Consider the following 18,307-nt stretch of genomic DNA (forward strand, 5'->3'; position numbering starts at 1 on the left):
TCTAATCGCTGTCTTCTTCGCAGCTTACCATTCATGCAGTCCCAATGAGTTCCGCTGCAACAACGGTCGCTGCATCTACAAAACGTGGAAGTGCGATCATGAGAATGATTGCCGCGACGGCAGCGACGAAGAGGGTTGCGTTTATCCAGAATGTGGACCAGAAGAATTCACGTGCGCCAATTATCGCTGCATACCCTTGTCTCAGGTCTGTAACGGTGTCAATGACTGCAAGGACAATGTCACTTCTGATGAGACACACGAGCGGTGTCCAAGGAACACAACCTGTCCACGACATCATCTCAAGTGTGAGAAAACAAACATCTGCGTCGAACCTTATTGGCTCTGCGATGGCGATAACGATTGCGGAGATAACAGCGACGAAGACCCGCTTCATTGTGCTCAGAGAACGTGTCCTCAGAACAGCTTTCGCTGTCCTAATCACAGGTGTATACCAGCGACCTGGCACTGCGACGGTGACGATGATTGCTTGGATGGAAGTGACGAACCGCCAGAATATTGTCATTCGGAGAGCAGGACTTGTTTCGGTGATTTGTTTACTTGTGACAATGGAAACTGTATACCTAGGATTTACATATGCGACGGGGATAACGATTGTCTTGATAATTCTGACGAAGACGAACGTCATCAGTGCAGTAAGTACCTCTAGCTTTGTTGTAAACCATTGAGTCTTGTGGGTGTCATTAATTTATTAACAATTATAACTTCGTTTCAGATGATAGAAAGTGTGACGAAGAGACTGAGTTCACATGCACAGCTAACAAAGCCTGGAACAGGGCCCAGTGCATTCCCAAGAAGTGGCTCTGTGATGGGGATCCTGACTGCGTGGATGGTGCTGATGAGAATGTAACCTTGCATCATTGTCCTGAACCGGTATCTTGTGGCGAGGATCGATTCACCTGTAACAACGGAAGATGCCTCAATAAAAACTGGCTTTGCGATCATGACAATGACTGCGGCGACGGGAGTGACGAAGGGAAATTCTGCAACTCCAAATACAAGGCTTGCACTTCGAACGAATTCACCTGTCACAACTTCAAGTGCATCAGGAAGCAATTCCGTTGCGACGGTCAGGACGACTGCGGCGATCAATCAGACGAAGCGGACTGTCGTAAGTGATGAATGATTTCTCAATGACGTTTCTTTTAAAATATTCAAAATCCTAATTTCTTCAATCTGAATGCAATAGTAGATTTATAATATTTCTAATCTCTTTCTGCTTTCCTGCAGCAAGCAAAGACAAAGGCAGCACGTGTGCCAATCCAAACGAATTCCAATGCGCAAACAAAATGTGCATTGACCAACAATTGGTGTGCAACAAAGAACCAGACTGTGCAGACGAGAGCGATGAACCAGCTCATTGCAACGTGGACGAATGTGCTCAAGTAGAGATGAATCAGTGCGGTCACAGATGTGTAGATACTCCGACTAGTTTCTATTGCGAGTGCAATCCGGGATATAAACTCCTGAAGGACGGGAAAGCTTGTGCGGATATCGACGAGTGCATAGAGACGCCCCAGGTGTGTAGCCAACAGTGCGAGAACACTCCGGGTAGTTACTATTGTAAGTGCAACGAGCTCTACTACGACCGTGCTGCGGATGAGCACACGTGTAAACGTCGTGACAACATAGAGCCATGGCTCATCTTCACGAACAAGTACTACGTTAGGAACATGACAACGGATGCTTCCCAATATAGTCTCATGCACCAGGATCTCATTAATGTCGTTGCCCTTGACGCGGACTACGTCCAGGAGAAGCTTTACTTCTGTGATGTTACTGCTAAAACAATATTCAGGTAGGACAAAATTTAAAAAGAACTCTAATCTTGAATTAGAAGTTGATACTATCCTGAGAATGTATGTACATTGGTGGTAATAATGCATTTAAACTTTAATCTACCCAGGGCGTCATTGGCAGGAGGTGAAAAGGAACCAATAATTAGGCACGACAGTCATGGTCTTGAAGGTATTGCTGTTGATTGGATAGGACGTAAACTTTATTGGCTGGATAGACACTCCAAACACTTGGAGGTAGCTGAACTTGATGGTACCAATAGAAAGACATTGCTGAATGGAGTCATTGATCCAAGAGCAATAGTCGTTCATCCTGGTACTGGATACCTGTACTTCACATCCTGGCATCTTCAGGTATAGTTGCTTTTTAGTTTGAGATAGCAAGACTTGGCCTTGCAAGACGAGGCACGAACATCTTATTGAACTGGTTCAATTTCTCTGTCAGGCTTACATTGGTAAAATGGGAATGGACGGTAGCAACTTCACGCGAATCTTAACCTGGAACGATGGTCTGGCTTGGCCCAACGCACTCACTATCGACTACTTCACTGATAGGATCTTCTGGGCTGATGCTCATCTTCATTACATTGATTTTGCTGATCTGGAGGGTCACAATCGTCGCAGAGTACTCTCTGGTACGGCAGTGCCCCACGTGTTTGCCATAACGGTATTCGATGACTACATCTACTGGACAGACTGGAACCTCAAGGCTATCAGCAAGGCAGAGAAATTCTCTGGTTCTCATCTCAAAGTTCTACGCAACACGACTCACAGGCCATATGACATCCACGTCTACCATCCGCTCAGACAGCTTCCTTACAATAATCCCTGTTTGAAGAATAATTGCTCCCATCTTTGTCTAATTTCACCACCAGCGAGTTCTTACTTGCTAGAAGGTTACGGTCAACCTGGCATCACTTCCTACAAGTGCGCTTGCCCGAATCAATTTTATCTAGACCAGCATGGCAGAACCTGCAGAGCCAATTGTACAGATGGACAGCATCGATGTGGACCACCTGATGAGAAGTGTATACCCTGGTACTGGAAGTAAGTAATACTGAAACAAATTCATATTCCACAAGGGTTAAGAGGATTGCCTAACATACGTGATCTTGTGATTGAAGGTGCGACGGTGAAAAAGATTGTAAGGATGGTTCGGACGAGTCCATGGCCTGTCCAACACGTCGGTGCCGCTCTGGAATGTTCCAATGCACGAATGGCAACTGTACAGCTAGTGCCACAGTGTGCGACGGTGCCGACGACTGTGGCGACAAGAGCGACGAAGCTCATTGCTCTCTAGAATGTCCTGAGCTCGAGTTCAAGTGCAAATCAAATGGTCGCTGTATTCATAACTCATGGAAGTGCGACGGCGACGCTGACTGTAAGGATGGCAGTGATGAAGATCCGGCAATCTGTCGTGAGTACCATTTACAAAATACGTATCAGACAGTTCTATACTTCATTCAGAACACCTGTCAATTCTTGATTTTCCTTTATCAGACAACAGAGAGTGCGATCCCACCACAGAGTTCAGTTGCAAGAACGGCAAGTGCATACCCAAACTATGGATGTGCGATTCTGATAATGATTGCGGAGATGACAGCGACGAGCCAGCATACATGTGCCGACAGCAGAGCTGTCCGATAGGATGGGAGCGCTGTCCTGGACAGGCTAATTATCGTTGCATTCCCAAGTGGCTCTTCTGCGACGGCAAGGGCGACTGTCGTGATGGTTCTGACGAGCGTCCTGAGAGCTGTCCCAAGTGCAACCCGGAAACTGACTTCAAGTGCGCTAACAAGAGATGCGTACCCAAGGCGTGGTTGTGTGACTTCACTAATGACTGCGGCGACGGGAGTGACGAGGACGAGAACATGTGCAAGGACCGTTACAGAGAGTGCAGCGAGTCAGAGTTCAAGTGTAAGAATGGAAAGTGCATCGCGTCACGATGGAGATGCGACCAGGAGGATGACTGCGGAGACAAATCTGATGAGACCGATTGCCAAGCCTTTGTCTGCAAGGTAGGACTAGACCTGGTACATGAATGATCCAGACCAGGTGTTATCAGCCTATAGTAACGCATTAGATTTAAATAACGCTGTTCTCTTTAATCAGGGCGATACATTCCAATGTGCAACCGGCCATTGTATCTCGGCGGAATTGCGCTGCGATGGCACACAGGATTGTCCTGACATGAGCGACGAGAGGGGCTGTGCTCCAAGATATCCTGGTGGTCGATTTTGTCCTGAATCGCGATTCCAGTGCGACAACAATCTGTGCATTTTAATGTCAGACAAGTGCGACGGAAATGACGACTGCGGTGACAACTCTGACGAGAGTTCATCTACATGTGGTGAGTTTCCAGTCACAGTTAATCTTTTCGTCGATAGGTCCTCTTATGTTAGAGGATACTATTTTAATGATCTTTTTTGAACTTGCAGCTAACTTCAAGTGCGATACTCCAACACGATTCCATTGCGCCAATAATCGTTGCATTCACATGTATCAGTTATGCAACGGAATCGATGACTGCGGTGATGGGTCCGATGAGAATAACATGACCCTCTGTGCTCTTCCACGGTTTACACCTTGTAATCTAATGACTGCTTATCAGTGCGCTAATAATCAGTGCATCGATCGGTCTAAGGTTTGCGACTTTGCCAATGACTGTGATGACTCCTCAGATGAATTAGGATGCCGTAAGTGTCCATCAAGTTATTTGCAAGCTTTGGAAGTATTCTGTATATACGCAAGATTTTCTGGATGATCATTGTTATTTATTTTCAGATCATAATAAGCAATGCACGGATGGCAACAGAGGAGGCTGTGCTCACTATTGCAGAAACATCAGTGATACCAGTTACATCTGCGCTTGCTATCCTGGCTTTATAACTTCACAGAACAATCGTAAACACTGCGAGGACATTGACGAGTGCACGACGGGCCAACACCAATGCTCGCAAATTTGCACGAATTACAATGGCACCTATGGATGTTCTTGTCGTCAAGGATTTGTCTCATTGGATAACCGCAGTGGGGTTTGTCGTGCTGTGAAAAATGATGTTACTTTACTCTTTGGTCATGGTCAGTCCATTAGAGCGTATGACCTCAGAAGGAAGGAGCAAATGGATGTGGTTGTCGATGAGAAGAGGGTGCAAGATATCGATTACGATCCGCGGATGGAATACGTCTTTTGGATCGATTCTCATGACAATACGATCAAGAGATCATACATGATCAACGCCAAAGACGGGGACGTTAAGATAGGATATCCACAGGATCTCAGTATAAAGAGTAAGCTGATATTAATTCTTGAGTTTAATCTTTGAGGTAGTATAGTAGTACGTTGGTGATATTGATTTTATATTTTCTCTTAGGTGATTCGAAACCTATGAGCTTAGCTGTTGACTGGATATCTGGAAATTTATATTGGAGTGAAGTGGACATTTCGATTGCGGGATCACGCGGTAGAATAATGGTCTCGAAGTCGGATGGTCGATATCGTCGTAGCCTGGTGACCCTGGGTCTCGAGGCGCCAAGCTCCGTTGTCTTAGATCCCCAACTGGGAACCATCTTCTGGTCGGACGCGGGTACTCAACCTAAGATAGAAGTCGCCTGGATGGACGGGAGCAGGAGAAGACCCTTGGTTGTAGATAAGATTGCTAAACCTACAGCCCTTGCTGTGGATCATGCGATGGATCACACCCTTTATTGGGCAGATAACAAACTGAATACCATTGAGTCGATACGTCAGGATGGTTCAAATCGCAAGGTTATACTGCGTGGAAAGAAACTGAAACAGCCTGTGGGACTTGACGTCTTCGAAAGTGACGTCTACTGGACCACGCAGCAGTCTGGAGAACTGATGAAGCAGGACAAGTTTGGTCGTGGCGTTGCTGAAGTCGTTCTCAATAATATCCCTACACCTGGAGGTGTCAGGGTTTACCATGAACTGAGATACAATATCAGCCTTCGAGATCCTTGTCACAACGATCCTTGTTCTCATCTCTGCGTAGCCATTCCACTTGGACACAAGTGTCTGTGTCCAGACAGTGGAGGTCCAGAGACACCTCAGACTAGCGAGAAAGACTGTGATGCTGCATCTGAAAGACCTAGACCAGCTCCGAGAATTTGTCTGTGTCAGAATGGTGGCTTCTGTAAGGAGACTGACACAAGTACGTTAGAGTGCGCATGTCCGGACAACTTCCATGGACAGTATTGTGAAATTGGTATCATGGCAACCAGAGGTGGCACTTCGACAGCTGCTATTGTCGTTCCAATAGTTGTGGCTATTTTAGTCTTCCTAGGAGCTGCCGCTGTCTTCATGGTTCTCAAAAAACGACCATTGTAAGTAGAAACACTGCGATCCCATTCATTAGTATACCTTCTGTCTTCGATATATCACATGAAATCTATATTGTGTTATTTTACTACAATATTGATATAACAATTATTTCCAGTGGCAAACCTGGTGGCCTGGGTAGCCTAACCGGTGCTCAGAGTGTCTCATTCAGGCAGGGTAGTAATGTAGAGTTCGGTGCATCTTCACCAGAGCGAATGGTAAGTCACCGAAAGAAATTTTCTGCTTCGTAACCACAAATTTAAAGAAAATAAACAAGAATATTTAACATGAATTATCACCAGCAAGCTATGTTATGAAAAATATATAAATAATGAACCATTCCTTTTCGAATTAGGAGCCGCTCGACGTGGAATACAACCTCAGTGAGGTCAGCAATAAGAACAGAGACTTCAGCAATCCCATGTACGATGCCGTGAACGTGGAAACGGGTACGACGAACGGCACAAGCGGTAGCGGTATCTACGAGGTGCCAGCTGAAATAAAACCGTCAAGTATCCAGCACAAAGAACCACCTCAGGTTCACCTAAAGAGGCGAGAACTGGATCCTACGCCCAACGATTCGGGCAAGGACACGCAACAGCTGGTAGAAGAAGACAAGTCAGAATGCTAGGTAGTCTAACCTCCCCCAGTACGTAGAGATGCTCTCACGCCCGTCGTAGTTTGATCTCGAGTATGACAATCTATCAAATTCTTAGCAGCGAGCGAAAAAGACATTACTAATCAATTAACCAAAATCTTATCAGTTGGTATCGAACCAACGTTTCCTCCATTATCCTTCTAGCAACCTTGCACAACGTGAAACTCTCGTACGCACCAAGTCAAACGTACTTCTAATCCACAGCCTCAACCTCTAACAATAATTTTCCTTTGAAGGCAGCTCGATTATCGTAATCACCGAACATTGCAAAAATAACACAAAAATACGTAACAAAAATGAAAAATGCAAACTTCACAATTATATAAACGGACGTATAGAGATTTTTTAATCTCTCATGTGGCTATATTGAAATGGCAGTTTCTCAAACCCACATAAACCCATTAAGGGGCAATACACTCACAATCAGTACAATGCACAGCGTGGCACTATCTTTGTTTGCTTATATTTACCACTCGGTGGTTATATTGGGAGCATTGACAGTGGAGAAAACCACGTGTGGTTCGATAAACTCTATATGTAGATGTATTTAAAGAGTGACGCACTATTTCAGAAGTATACCAATTCTTAAAGCTGACGCGCAATGCAATTTTGTAACACATAAAACCGTAACGTATGACATAACTAATTTAAAAGAATCCTTATATTGTTTATTCACACATTACAGAAGCACGTAACGTGCCTTACGCTACTTTTACGTGTTACAGAACAGTATTGTGTCTCATTGTCAGTCCTAAAGATCTGCGCCAATAAGTATGTTTCTTGGTTGAGTATTTATCTTAATGGAAAGGATATGATTCAAGTGCTATGTGTCGCCGAGATCAGACTACGTATAGGCACGGTACGATTGTGTCATTTTTCTTAGGTGTGATTTGTAAGTCTTGTAAATATAATTACTTTCGAAATATTAATTTCATGTTATTCGTGTACCATATAAAAATGAAAGAGCGCAATACATTCCATTCTCAAGGCTGCTTGAGGTATAGTGATATAGCCCACGATATATATATTTTTTTTACATTAACTGCGTGGTTTATATACATGTGCATATTGCGTGATATTCATGTATACATATATACATGCATATATACGTGTATACAGGGTGTCCCAAAATTACCTGACCAACGGGGTATGGCGGTGTTCGGGAGGCACCAGTGATCCTGAAAATGACCTTCCTTTTGTCCGGAAGTTCATAGTTTTTAAATGGGAGCAGGTCAAACTTGACCAATCAGAATGGGGCGTCAAGAGAAACGTAGGCACCTACGAACTCTGAATTTTCTTCACTCGCTTTTGTTTCTCGGTAGCTTGTTTCTTGTATCCAATAGGCATGTCTTCGGCTGACGTCATCCTGCCCGAATCCACCGAGAAACAAAAGCGAGGGAAGAAAACTCAGAGTTCGTAGGTGGCTACGTTCCTCTTCACGCATTCCTCTGATTGGTCAACTTTGACCTGCTCCCATTTAAAAATTATGACCTTCCGGACAAAAGGAAGGTCATTTTCGTGATCAGTGGTGCCTCCCGAACACCACCATACACCGTTGGTCAGGTAATTTTGGGACACCCTGTATAGATATATGTATCGGACCAATAAAGTGTGTATCTCTAATACGAATATTTTTCTAATTAGAAAACACAGCGTGATGGAAAACTGTTACTGCGAGAAAATGTTTTTATTATTATTTTATTAATGAATAATAATTATTACTACCGAAGAGTGGCCAATTTACGATACCGCGAATTTTTAATGGCGCGTCTGTACTAATTTTTTTTATTTAGTCTATCATCTGTTTTCTTACGTTTGTCTATTTTCTTCGTTTTCTTTTCTTCTATTTTAACGGTTAACGGACTTCAGCAAATTCGATTCAGGACGCGCGTCACTGTTAAGAATTATTAATTGTTCTAGATGTTATGAAAGACCAATTGATTATATTATATGAATAAATGTTTCTTTTTAAGTATCAACGCTCAGAATGTTTGGTTGGCCACGTCGACGTTATTGTACATTTTTCTAGAGTATAACGGGCTGCGTCAGCGTAACGTTCCTTTCACGCTCCAGTTTATCATTGCGATACAGTGGCGATGGGGAAAGCTAGAATGTAAAGACAGAGAAGAGTGAGGAGAGGAAGAAAAAGCCGAGACGAAAATGTCTTGGAGTGAAGAAAAGAACGAAAAAATAAAGAAATGGGAGAGGCACTAGATGAAAATGGCGAAGAAATGTATTCGGTACTTTCGAATTTCGCGGCAATAATTGAATCTTGTTTTTCTCTAGTTTCATGGTCATTGAATTCGCTTCTCGTCACTTTGTAATTTAAGGGTGGTACTCGTGTTAGTGATCGAGTTTATTTTTACGAAATAAAAAATTCGAATATTCGTCGGATAATAATTGCGTGAATGTATACGAAAAGCGAAAAAGGAACGAGACGCCTCGTGCCTTATGCACAAATAATTATACATAAAAAGTATATAAATAAATATATAAATATATTATATATATATATATTTTGTTGCAACCGACTTCGATCTGGGCAGGGCTCCAGTGTGTCCTAATATTATTATAATATATCAGTATTTTGTGTATTTTTTTATCGAGTTGACAAAATAATAATTGTTAATATATTGTGCAAATATCAAACTGATACCGTCCAACAATAAAATTTAAGGCTAACAACTAAGCATTCCCTGTACCCGCAGTATAACACGAGCAATAGTATCATTAGAGTCTGTTATCGGGAAATGCCCAAGTGCCAAGATTAAAGGGAAAAAAGCCTCGATGGTAAATTGACATTAAGCAACAAATTCTTATAATCTCAAGTGTTATAGACTTAATATCATTATTATTTATGACACTCGTAAAACCTCTTATCGATTATCTGTCTGATACAATAATATACATGCATATATCCTTGGTTTATTGATGCACATGATATTGCTATATCTAATAGAGTCAATGCACTAGCAAGATTGACCAAGAAGATGCTAAGGAATTTGAAGAGGATATATAATAATAATAATAATAATAATAATAATAATAAAATCATTCCTACATAAACCTACAGATAATAAATAGCAGTTAATAAGTAAATCAAATCTTGTTTGGCATTAAAAAGAGTCTTCGAACTACTGAGTAATGAAATAACAAACTAGAATGAAAGCGAAGCTTCTGTAATAACATGACAGGAATGTCTAGACGCAACCAGAATAATAATTGTCTCGAAGAAGCCTTGACGACGCTAATCAGAAGCGTTTTATCTTCACGACGTAGAGTAGAGTTCACAATACCTTGTATAATAATCTAAAAATATCAAACTTGCCGTTCGTCGCGTAGCAATAATCGCGCAAGATGCCAAATCTTAGTGATACCTGACAAAAGATGTCACCGCGATAAGAAATAATAATGTGACCGAAGATGGAGTAGATATTCTTTGTATATTCCAGTACAAGAAAGATACTTACGTCAGGTTTTATAGTACATTGTCAAGAAACATTTTTGTAGGTTAGGAGACTTTCTTCACTCGGTGGCTTTTCATATAACACATACATAGGAGGCAATCTGCCAAAGGGAACGTGTCCGATAAAGAAGCCACCTCGTAAGCTATAGCAGGTTCAGGTATAGTACTTGTGAATATAGAATTATATATAGATAGGCAGATGCAAGCACTGTCATGTTTTATCGCTGAGTATTATGCTGTAGGAGGTGTAGCAGCACGCTGGCGAGAATAGTCGAGGTTTCCTTGCAAACGCGATCGGAAGGAACGTCGTCGGTGAGTTCTGTTTACCAGAGAATATCTCGTGCTCGACGTTTTGATTATCCAAATGGTATTACGTGTTTTTGATAAGATTATAAAAAATGAAGTCCAAGGGTTTATTTATTCCTGATAACATGATGACCCAGTGCTGCTACGTAATTATGATTTACTTTAAAATTTTATTGACAAGTCTTAATGTACTGGGGGCACAAAAGTATGCATTTCGTTGTTTTTTCTCGGCTCTTTTTATCTTTAGAAATTATACCCGTATCTATACGTACGTAAGTATGATAACGTTGTTAGTGTTTCTTCTTCATTCTAATACAAATTCTCGTTTGGTTAAAGCAGTCGCGTCATAACGTGGAAACTGGATGGTAATGTTTAGTGAATTTTGAATTTCGGATTTAACGGTCGTATGTTATTCGTTAATTTCATCGGGAATTATTGAACTGCCTTTGTTTAATTGGATTGCACGATCGAACGGAATTAAAGTGACAAAAATCCGAGCTCGTGTGTGTATCCTGTTTTGTTATGTTGATGTTAAAGTCATAATTGTCTTCCAAAAAGTGCGCATGACACATAGCAGTCTAAGCGCCGGATTTCTGTGGAATTTATTTTGAGAAATCCGGGCATACTCTGTGTTTAGGCTTCTGGCCCTTTGCCACAAACGAGTGTTCTACGTCACAAGCGTAATTGAGGTAACCGGAATTCAATTGTAGCGGAGAAAAGCAACTAGAACAATTCTATGTTTAAAATCAGTTCAGAGTCCATAAGTCGATTGTTCAACTGTTAAGTAATAACGAAGTGACGAAGCTTCACTTTTTTAACTCGCTTTGCGAAAGTGCGTTCATTTATAACTGCGATACCACAGAGGTACGACATTATAAGAATCAGTCGCGTGAACACGAAAGTATTCATATTAATAACCAGTAATCACTATGCAAATTATTTGTGTATATTATCAGTCTGTCCATTGTTGTGTCACCTAGAAAATTACGTAGTTCGTTTCTCTGCTCGTTGCTTTATTATTTAAAAAAATTCAAGATCCAGTACACTTTACGTTAAGTACGTATATAATATTTTCAAATTCAGGCAGATGTTCAATACCGACATTTTTATTCGTTTCGTAACAGTATTCTTGTATCAGACAGTTGGCGACGCCTGGGTGTCGGCAACCAGAACTACAGTAACGATCGCATTCAAACCGATTGCATTTCCGTCAGTTAATTTACACTAGGATGATAAATTATCTACAAATAAATACAATTACCTTATACAATCTTAAAATTGTTTCATAAATAATCCCTAACATTTTAAACAGTTGTTTCTTATAATTTTATAAAATTAATTAAACCCATCTACTAATTGTCAACAGTTTACAAATTTAATTCAGTGGAAGATAAAGCATATTAATTTATATAGGGCAAAAATAAAGCTTATAATAAATTAAGACACTTTATTATGTTATGTAAAAATCTCAGTGCATTATATTATATTTCATTATAACTCATCCAATGATAACAACATAAGTGGAATGAAGAGTATAAAGTTCAAGAAACATGCAATTGTCTGTTATCTTATGGTAGTGATTATTGGGAGAAAAAACATTGTATTATATATACATGTGTATATACACAGTTATTCAAGACTGTTGTACCATCTGAGCATGGTTTTGTATATTTGACTTTTATTAATTCCTGTGGTAAACCCATCTTCAGGTAGCTCGATAGTTATGAATAACCATTTTTAATTTTTTAAATAACGAAAATCGATTAACTTCCAGATAAAATTACAATCAAGGGACGTTATTATCGGCAGGTGATTTATCTTATTTTTCGTTTCTTTCCCATTTCATTATTTTTTTATCAATACCTAAAGTAAAGATACAAATTCCTGCTCAATTAGTGTCACAGGTTTTTTAATACAATATAATTATCCGCATCGAATCACTTGACGCGAATCACGTGCTGATTATATCTATATCGTTCGTTATGCTACACTACAGTGAAATCTATTGTAGAATTATATAGCCGGGGCAATGCAGTCAACTATTATTATAGTCTAGACTATATATTTGGAAAAAAATGGATTAATCAGTCACGGCAATGTTTCTCATTGATTCATAATAAATTCTCATTGCTCTTTATAAACTTTGGAAGAATTCAGGATTATAATTAATCAGTGTCAAGTGGAATATTCAATTAAGAGATTCCACATATAATCATCAGATTATTACATTTTTAAAAGAATCATTAATGATTTAAATACCTATTTACAAATATTATAGTCTGGCCGTTTTATATATTTGTTAAAATTCAAAACTGTTTTTCACAAAGCCACGTACGTGCTCTAACCATGCGTCTTTGAGGTTATGTAATATATTTCATCTCGGCGTATCTACTAACTCTAAAGATAGAATATTCTTCTGACTTTACCCAGATAGACAGTCATGATTATCATAGAAAGGGAAAAAACAGACATGGTAAAATTTTCTAGATTATGTATAACAACATATGATGCAAACTCTGAGTCAAATAATACAATATATTTGAGATGAATCTTTATCTCAATATGTCGTTTATAAACGTAGAGATATCTTTGTTGCAAGTTAAACTCACATGGCCATTAATGGGACATTAAGTCCACTGAACTTTCTTGCATTAATTCAATTACTCTATGACAAATATTAGTATCGCATTAGCAGTTATAAACGACGTACAGCCTCGTAGCACGACGTAAGTCAACATGATCTAAATACGAAGCAAAGAATATATATGTACGTCTGTCTATTTGGGTATGAGTATTATTTTGTTTCTTGGTCTATTTGCTTCAAAGAATTTATATTATTTATATCGCAGATTTGCTACTTAAAAAATGGAATCAATGTACGTACAAAAAAGTCAGTCCATTTCAGCAGTTTCATATGAACATATGACTTTATGAGGAGTCATAATGAACGAGCAAACAGAGAAAGATAGACAATGTATATACAACGTGAACCAAGTCATTAATTTAAAGACGACTAGTGACATTAAATTAGTTTACAGCCTTTCAAAAGTCGGTTGACAGTGTATCGACTTATCGTCAGCACAGTACAAGAAAACAGTACCAAGCTCCATTCTCACAGTCGAATGAAAATCATCCGAAATGACGCAGTCCAAGTAAATAATAAAATTAATCAAATTTATATTTGTGCAGATAAAGATCTCTCAAGGAGCAACCGTGTCCATAAAAATACCTCAGACAGTCAGGGTGATCAAGTCCAAGAGAAAAGTGCAGGTGTTCGAATGAGATCAAATTGAAAAAAGAGGCCAGATTAAAAAGAGAGAGACTGCAGCAAAGTGAATCCTCAATAAGCACAGCGCCACTCGCAAGACGGCGACGTCGCAGATCGAAGCGTTGGGAGGTTAAAGCGTCGTCGTCGACCAGGGACAACACTCGTGCCAGACGTGTCTCAGGGGTTGTTGGTGACGTCCAGGAAAATTTTCAAGTGAACGAACTAGTCGCGTGCCGTAATCGTCGTTTTTCCCGTGACGCAAAAGGCTTTTTCGACGTCGACCATCATGTCTCATGTACGGTTGACGAATGTCGTTATCGCCAGCTGGCCACGAGGATGGGAGCGTGGGGCGCGCTTGTGTTCAGGCGTACGGGTAGGGGCAGACTTAGCTAGAGGTACAGAAGCAGGAGTGGTCTCGCTAGTCAAGCCGCTGTCGAGTTTAACGACGTTTCGTCGCAGCATGGCGAGTTTAAGCGAACAGGAGAAGATACTTACAGGAGAAAATGTCTATTCTAACCTCCAGCGAATGGAATATGCTGTCCGGGGTCCACTTCTGATACGTGCTCTGGAAATCGAAAAGGAATTACAGCGGGTGAGGAATTACTCGCTATTGATATAATCCTTTTATTCCTTTCCTTTGTGTCTTACTTCTCCGATCAGGATATGTGCTATTAACTCTCACGCTTTCGATAGACGGGCTTTGTTTCTAGTTATTATAGGAGCGATCGTCATGCTATTATTATTTTTTACAGCATCTTTGGAATCTACGTTCAAATGCACGTTACTGATTTGGATGAATTTTTTAACTGGACTTTACTCGCTGCCCTTTTGTCTGCTTGTTTCTTCTATAGGCTAAAGGCCATTGTACTTGCACGCATCTCGTGCCTCAATTTACATGTAGTTCTGTATCTAGCGAAACTGATGCTTGCGAATCTACCGGGTGTACACTCGTAAGTAGGCAATTTGTTATACTACTATTATTCCATGCATCTTTTTTTTTCTTAATTTTGTACATTCCTGAAATATTGCATACATGTATTGCTTACTTTTTCACCACGTGGTGTCCTTACAATCGATTTTGGCAACGATAAAAGTATATCAGTGTAATCTATCCTGCTTATTATTGGTTGTAAAGTTATAATAATGCTTATCAAGAGATCGTTATTCGGCTTCTTCACTTTTATTATAGATCTATTACTTTATATTAATTTTAGCCGGATACTACAATCTGCGAAGTATTTTAATAAATTGGTTACTATGTATTTTCAGGAAATTTAGGATTGTAGTTATGCAATGCCTATGATCTTCATATTTACACAACTCGAGTAGTCTGTCGCTATGTACATTTTTCTTTTCATAACAGTCCTGTATTTATATTTCCCATATAATCTTCATACATACTTTTCCTATCAAACTGCCTATAGTAGATTACTGCAACTACTTATTACTCTGTCACAAGTTTAAGTAAATAAATTTTAAAAATTAAACTGTATAGTTTCTATTGTAACATTTTGCGAAAATAACCTAGAGAATTTTAATGTACCATTACAGTTGGTTTTTTCCAATCGTTTGCCGATACGCAACTGCCTGTAAATGAGAGAGTCAAATAATAAGCTGATGTCAGAATCACCCGTTCTATTCGTGCTTGAGGATTGGTTGTTACACAGGCAAACACGAGTTTGTACAAATTGGACGTTTCCTGTTGAAAGTTGAGAACCGTAGAATCAAATGCTATTATGAGTTAGTAACAACGTGCTCCAGCATCAAAAGATGCTGTATCATACACTAACAACTTTTGATATACGTATTGAAGCAAGTGCAAACAATGTAATTCAACGCAAAATCGAAGACTGGTCGAAATTATAAAGATGTTATTTAAACTGTATCTCAAGGTCTTCAAAGTGAAACGTATATCGTATGTGGTAAACTTTTTAAGCTGCAATATACTTGCCGTATATTCCGTAAACGGGGTATATTTTGCATTTTATAACAGAAGACGAGTCGCTCTTCAAGGTCCCACGTAGGGTATAAAAATAGAAATGAACTCTGTTAATAATTATTATCGATATCCGTTACGTAATATTCCTTTATACGCAGACTATGCCCTTCTTCAAAGGATACGTTTTCTTACGTACCATTGTATAACAATAACCAACACTAAAGGTATCAGTGTATAATTGCATATTGATATTTAACACTTTATCTACCGGAAGCCTACTAATCGACTTCTTGATGGTCAACGGTTATCGGTACTGGCGATGATTCCGCGCCGAATTGAGTCGGTCGCTAGTGAGCGTAAAATTCGACGATGAGCGATAAATAAAGTTTTAACAATTTTATTTTTCAGGGAGTCAAGAAACCATTCACAGAGGTAATCAAAGCCAATGTTGGAGATGCACACGCAATGGGCCAGAAGCCCATCACTTTCCTTCGGCAAGTATTGGCCTTGACTGTGACTCCTGAACTCCTGGATGATCCTCGTTATCCCGAAGACGCTAAGAACAGAGCCAGAGCTATTCTGGGCGGGTGTAAAGGTGGAAGCGTAGGATCCTATTCGGAATCAGCTGGGATTGAACTGATCCGGAAACACGTAGCACAGTACATCCAAGAGCGGGATGGGATTCCTTGCGACTATCAAAACGTCATCTTATCTGGTGGAGCATCAGACGGAATCAAAGTGTGCAGTTTGTTTGTTCGAATATCTACGTTTGGCTATGTCCGTCCATCTAAATTAGTCACGTGATCCTAATTAGTCACGTATTTGTTAATCATGTATCTAAGATATCTTACACAAGAGATAAGCCATTGGTTGAATTTAACGTTTTATGTATAAAATATTTGCAGTCCGTACTGAAGCTGTTCAACGAGAAAATCAATGGAAAGCCTTCTGGAGTTTTGATACCAATTCCACAGTATCCATTGTACTCGGCTACACTTGCTGAGTTTGGTCTTGCTCAGGTTGGATACTACCTGAACGAGGAGAACAAATGGTCCTTGGATATCAGTGAGTTGGAGAGGGCTTTGGCGGAAGGCAAGAAGACTTCCAATCCTCGTGTTCTTGTTGTTATCAATCCTGGTAACCCAACGGGACAGGTGTTGACCAGGTCAAACATTGAGGACATCATCCGATTTGCACATAAGCATCGGCTTTTCCTCCTCGCTGATGAAGTTTACCAAGATAACATTTATGATAAGGAAAGCTCCTTCCATGCAGTTAAGAAGGTCATGATGGAAATGGGCGCGCCGTATTCTAAGATGGAATTGGCATCCTTTATGTCCATCTCAAAAGGTACCCTTGTCATTTTATATGATGTAGTTTTAAAGATGAGTTTGATGGAGCTTAAGGATATTCTTGATTTAATTCCTATCCAGGATATATGGGCGAGTGTGGTATTCGCGGTGGATACTCTGAGATTGTCAATATGGATCCGGCAGTGATGGCGATTCTACTGAAGTCCATTTCCGCTATGTTGTGTCCCACGGTATTGGGTCAGGTCGCGATGGATGTGGTTACGAATCCCCCAAAACCAAACGAGCCGTCGTACAAGCAATTTATAGAAGAGAAGAACGCCACTTTGCAGTCCTTAGCTGAGAGATCGCGTCTAGTTGTTGATACCTTGAATAGCATCCCTGGATTTAAGGTTAGTGACGGTTATTATACCGATACCGTTGGCTGAGATCAGATGGGTCGAGTATTAATACCTTTTAAATTGGACCTATAACCACTAGGCGTATGAGCGGAGCGACCAGCACGAAATGTGTTAACAGTAGTATTAGGATGTTAAATGATCTTTTAATATAAACAAAGCTAATACTTAATTTTCACTTCCAGGCTAATCCAGCCATGGGTGCCATGTACGTATTCCCACAATTCGAACTTCCCGCCAAAGCTATTGAAGCTGCTAAGGCCGAAGGAAAATCACCCGACGTGTTCTATGCCTTTAAACTTCTCGAAGCCACCGGCATTTGCGTTATCGCCGGTTCTGGATTCGGCCAAAAACCTGGCACTTATCACTTCAGGACCACCATCTTACCTCAGAAGGATAAGATAAAGACGATGCTCAACAGTCTAAAAGAGTTTCATATACAGTTCCTTAAAGAGTATAGTTAGGTTATCTGTCTTACTCTCGTTGTAATCTCGTTATCACGAAAATCTTACGTTCGAATCAAACAATAGTGAAGAGATATTTAAAATTGAAGAATTTCACCGAATGCTGTTTCGTGTGGACCGCCTGAAGACATTAGACTCTAATATTTAATCACGATAATTTGTAAATAGTGCGCTCTTGTAATTATGTTATCGTTTCTGCACACGTGACAGTCTTTCACTGAATTCTTCGATAAGATATTACACTAATGAGTTCTTGTTATACAAAATTATACATGTCGCAGTTTTTTTATGTCGATACAATGTAAACAAGAAATATACGTCAAACGTATTTTCGACAATACTTCA

The 18,307-nt window shown here is 40.1% G+C and overlaps 2 protein-coding genes across 9 annotated transcripts in view; both read left to right on the top strand.

Moving 5' to 3' along the window:
* LOC107267742 (low-density lipoprotein receptor-related protein 2) overlaps positions 1 to 7,830 on the top strand; it is a 35,056-nt gene extending 27,226 nt beyond the window's left edge. For both annotated transcript variants that reach the window (XM_015739766.2, XM_025085114.1), the window contains 13 exons: positions 24 to 653; positions 734 to 1,129; positions 1,249 to 1,816; positions 1,925 to 2,168; positions 2,260 to 2,861; positions 2,939 to 3,231; positions 3,315 to 3,832; positions 3,927 to 4,164; positions 4,253 to 4,510; positions 4,599 to 5,105; positions 5,189 to 6,158; positions 6,272 to 6,371; positions 6,509 to 7,830. In XM_015739766.2, the coding sequence (XP_015595252.1) occupies positions 24 to 653; positions 734 to 1,129; positions 1,249 to 1,816; positions 1,925 to 2,168; positions 2,260 to 2,861; positions 2,939 to 3,231; positions 3,315 to 3,832; positions 3,927 to 4,164; positions 4,253 to 4,510; positions 4,599 to 5,105; positions 5,189 to 6,158; positions 6,272 to 6,371; positions 6,509 to 6,784 (5,600 nt within the window). In that variant the 3' untranslated portion in view covers positions 6,785 to 7,830. The remainder of the gene's footprint in view (positions 1 to 23; positions 654 to 733; positions 1,130 to 1,248; positions 1,817 to 1,924; positions 2,169 to 2,259; positions 2,862 to 2,938; positions 3,232 to 3,314; positions 3,833 to 3,926; positions 4,165 to 4,252; positions 4,511 to 4,598; positions 5,106 to 5,188; positions 6,159 to 6,271; positions 6,372 to 6,508) is intronic.
* Positions 7,831 to 10,508: 2,678 nt separating this feature from the next.
* On the top strand, positions 10,509 to 18,302 carry LOC107267758 (alanine aminotransferase 1). 7 transcript variants are annotated; one of them, XM_025085129.1, is made up of 7 exons: positions 10,967 to 11,272; positions 12,358 to 12,392; positions 13,773 to 14,443; positions 16,199 to 16,528; positions 16,696 to 17,140; positions 17,224 to 17,492; positions 17,684 to 18,302. In XM_025085129.1, the coding sequence occupies exons 3-7, from the start codon at positions 14,138 to 14,140 to the stop codon at positions 17,960 to 17,962; spliced, it is 1,629 nt and encodes a 542-aa protein (XP_024940897.1). In that variant the 5' UTR covers positions 10,967 to 11,272; positions 12,358 to 12,392; positions 13,773 to 14,137; the 3' UTR covers positions 17,963 to 18,302. The 7 variants fall into 7 exon arrangements, with proteins under 7 accessions (XP_015595291.1, XP_024940899.1, XP_015595294.1 ...); XM_015739805.2 differs by lacking the exons at positions 10,967 to 11,272; positions 12,358 to 12,392 and adding an exon at positions 10,509 to 10,589; XM_025085131.1 differs by lacking the exons at positions 10,967 to 11,272; positions 12,358 to 12,392 and adding an exon at positions 10,711 to 10,729.
* Positions 18,303 to 18,307: the final 5 nt, after the last annotated feature.

The sequence above is a fragment of the Cephus cinctus genome, unplaced genomic scaffold, assembly GCF_000341935.2.
Source record: "Cephus cinctus unplaced genomic scaffold, Ccin1 Ccin1_scaffold0457, whole genome shotgun sequence".
In the NCBI taxonomy this organism is placed as follows: Eukaryota; Metazoa; Arthropoda; class Insecta; order Hymenoptera; family Cephidae; genus Cephus; species Cephus cinctus.

Excerpts from the sequence above, each read along its gene's own strand:
- LOC107267758 (XM_015739805.2), top strand. The coding sequence starts at position 14,138 with ATGTCTCATGTACGGTTGACGAATGTCGTTATCGCCAGCTGGCCACGA. Across the intron at positions 16,529-16,695 it reads GAGCATCAGACGGAATCAAA|TCCGTACTGAAGCTGTTCAA; the intron begins GTGTGCAGTTTG and ends AAATATTTGCAG. Across the intron at positions 17,141-17,223 it reads CTTTATGTCCATCTCAAAAG|GATATATGGGCGAGTGTGGT; the intron begins GTACCCTTGTCA and ends ATTCCTATCCAG.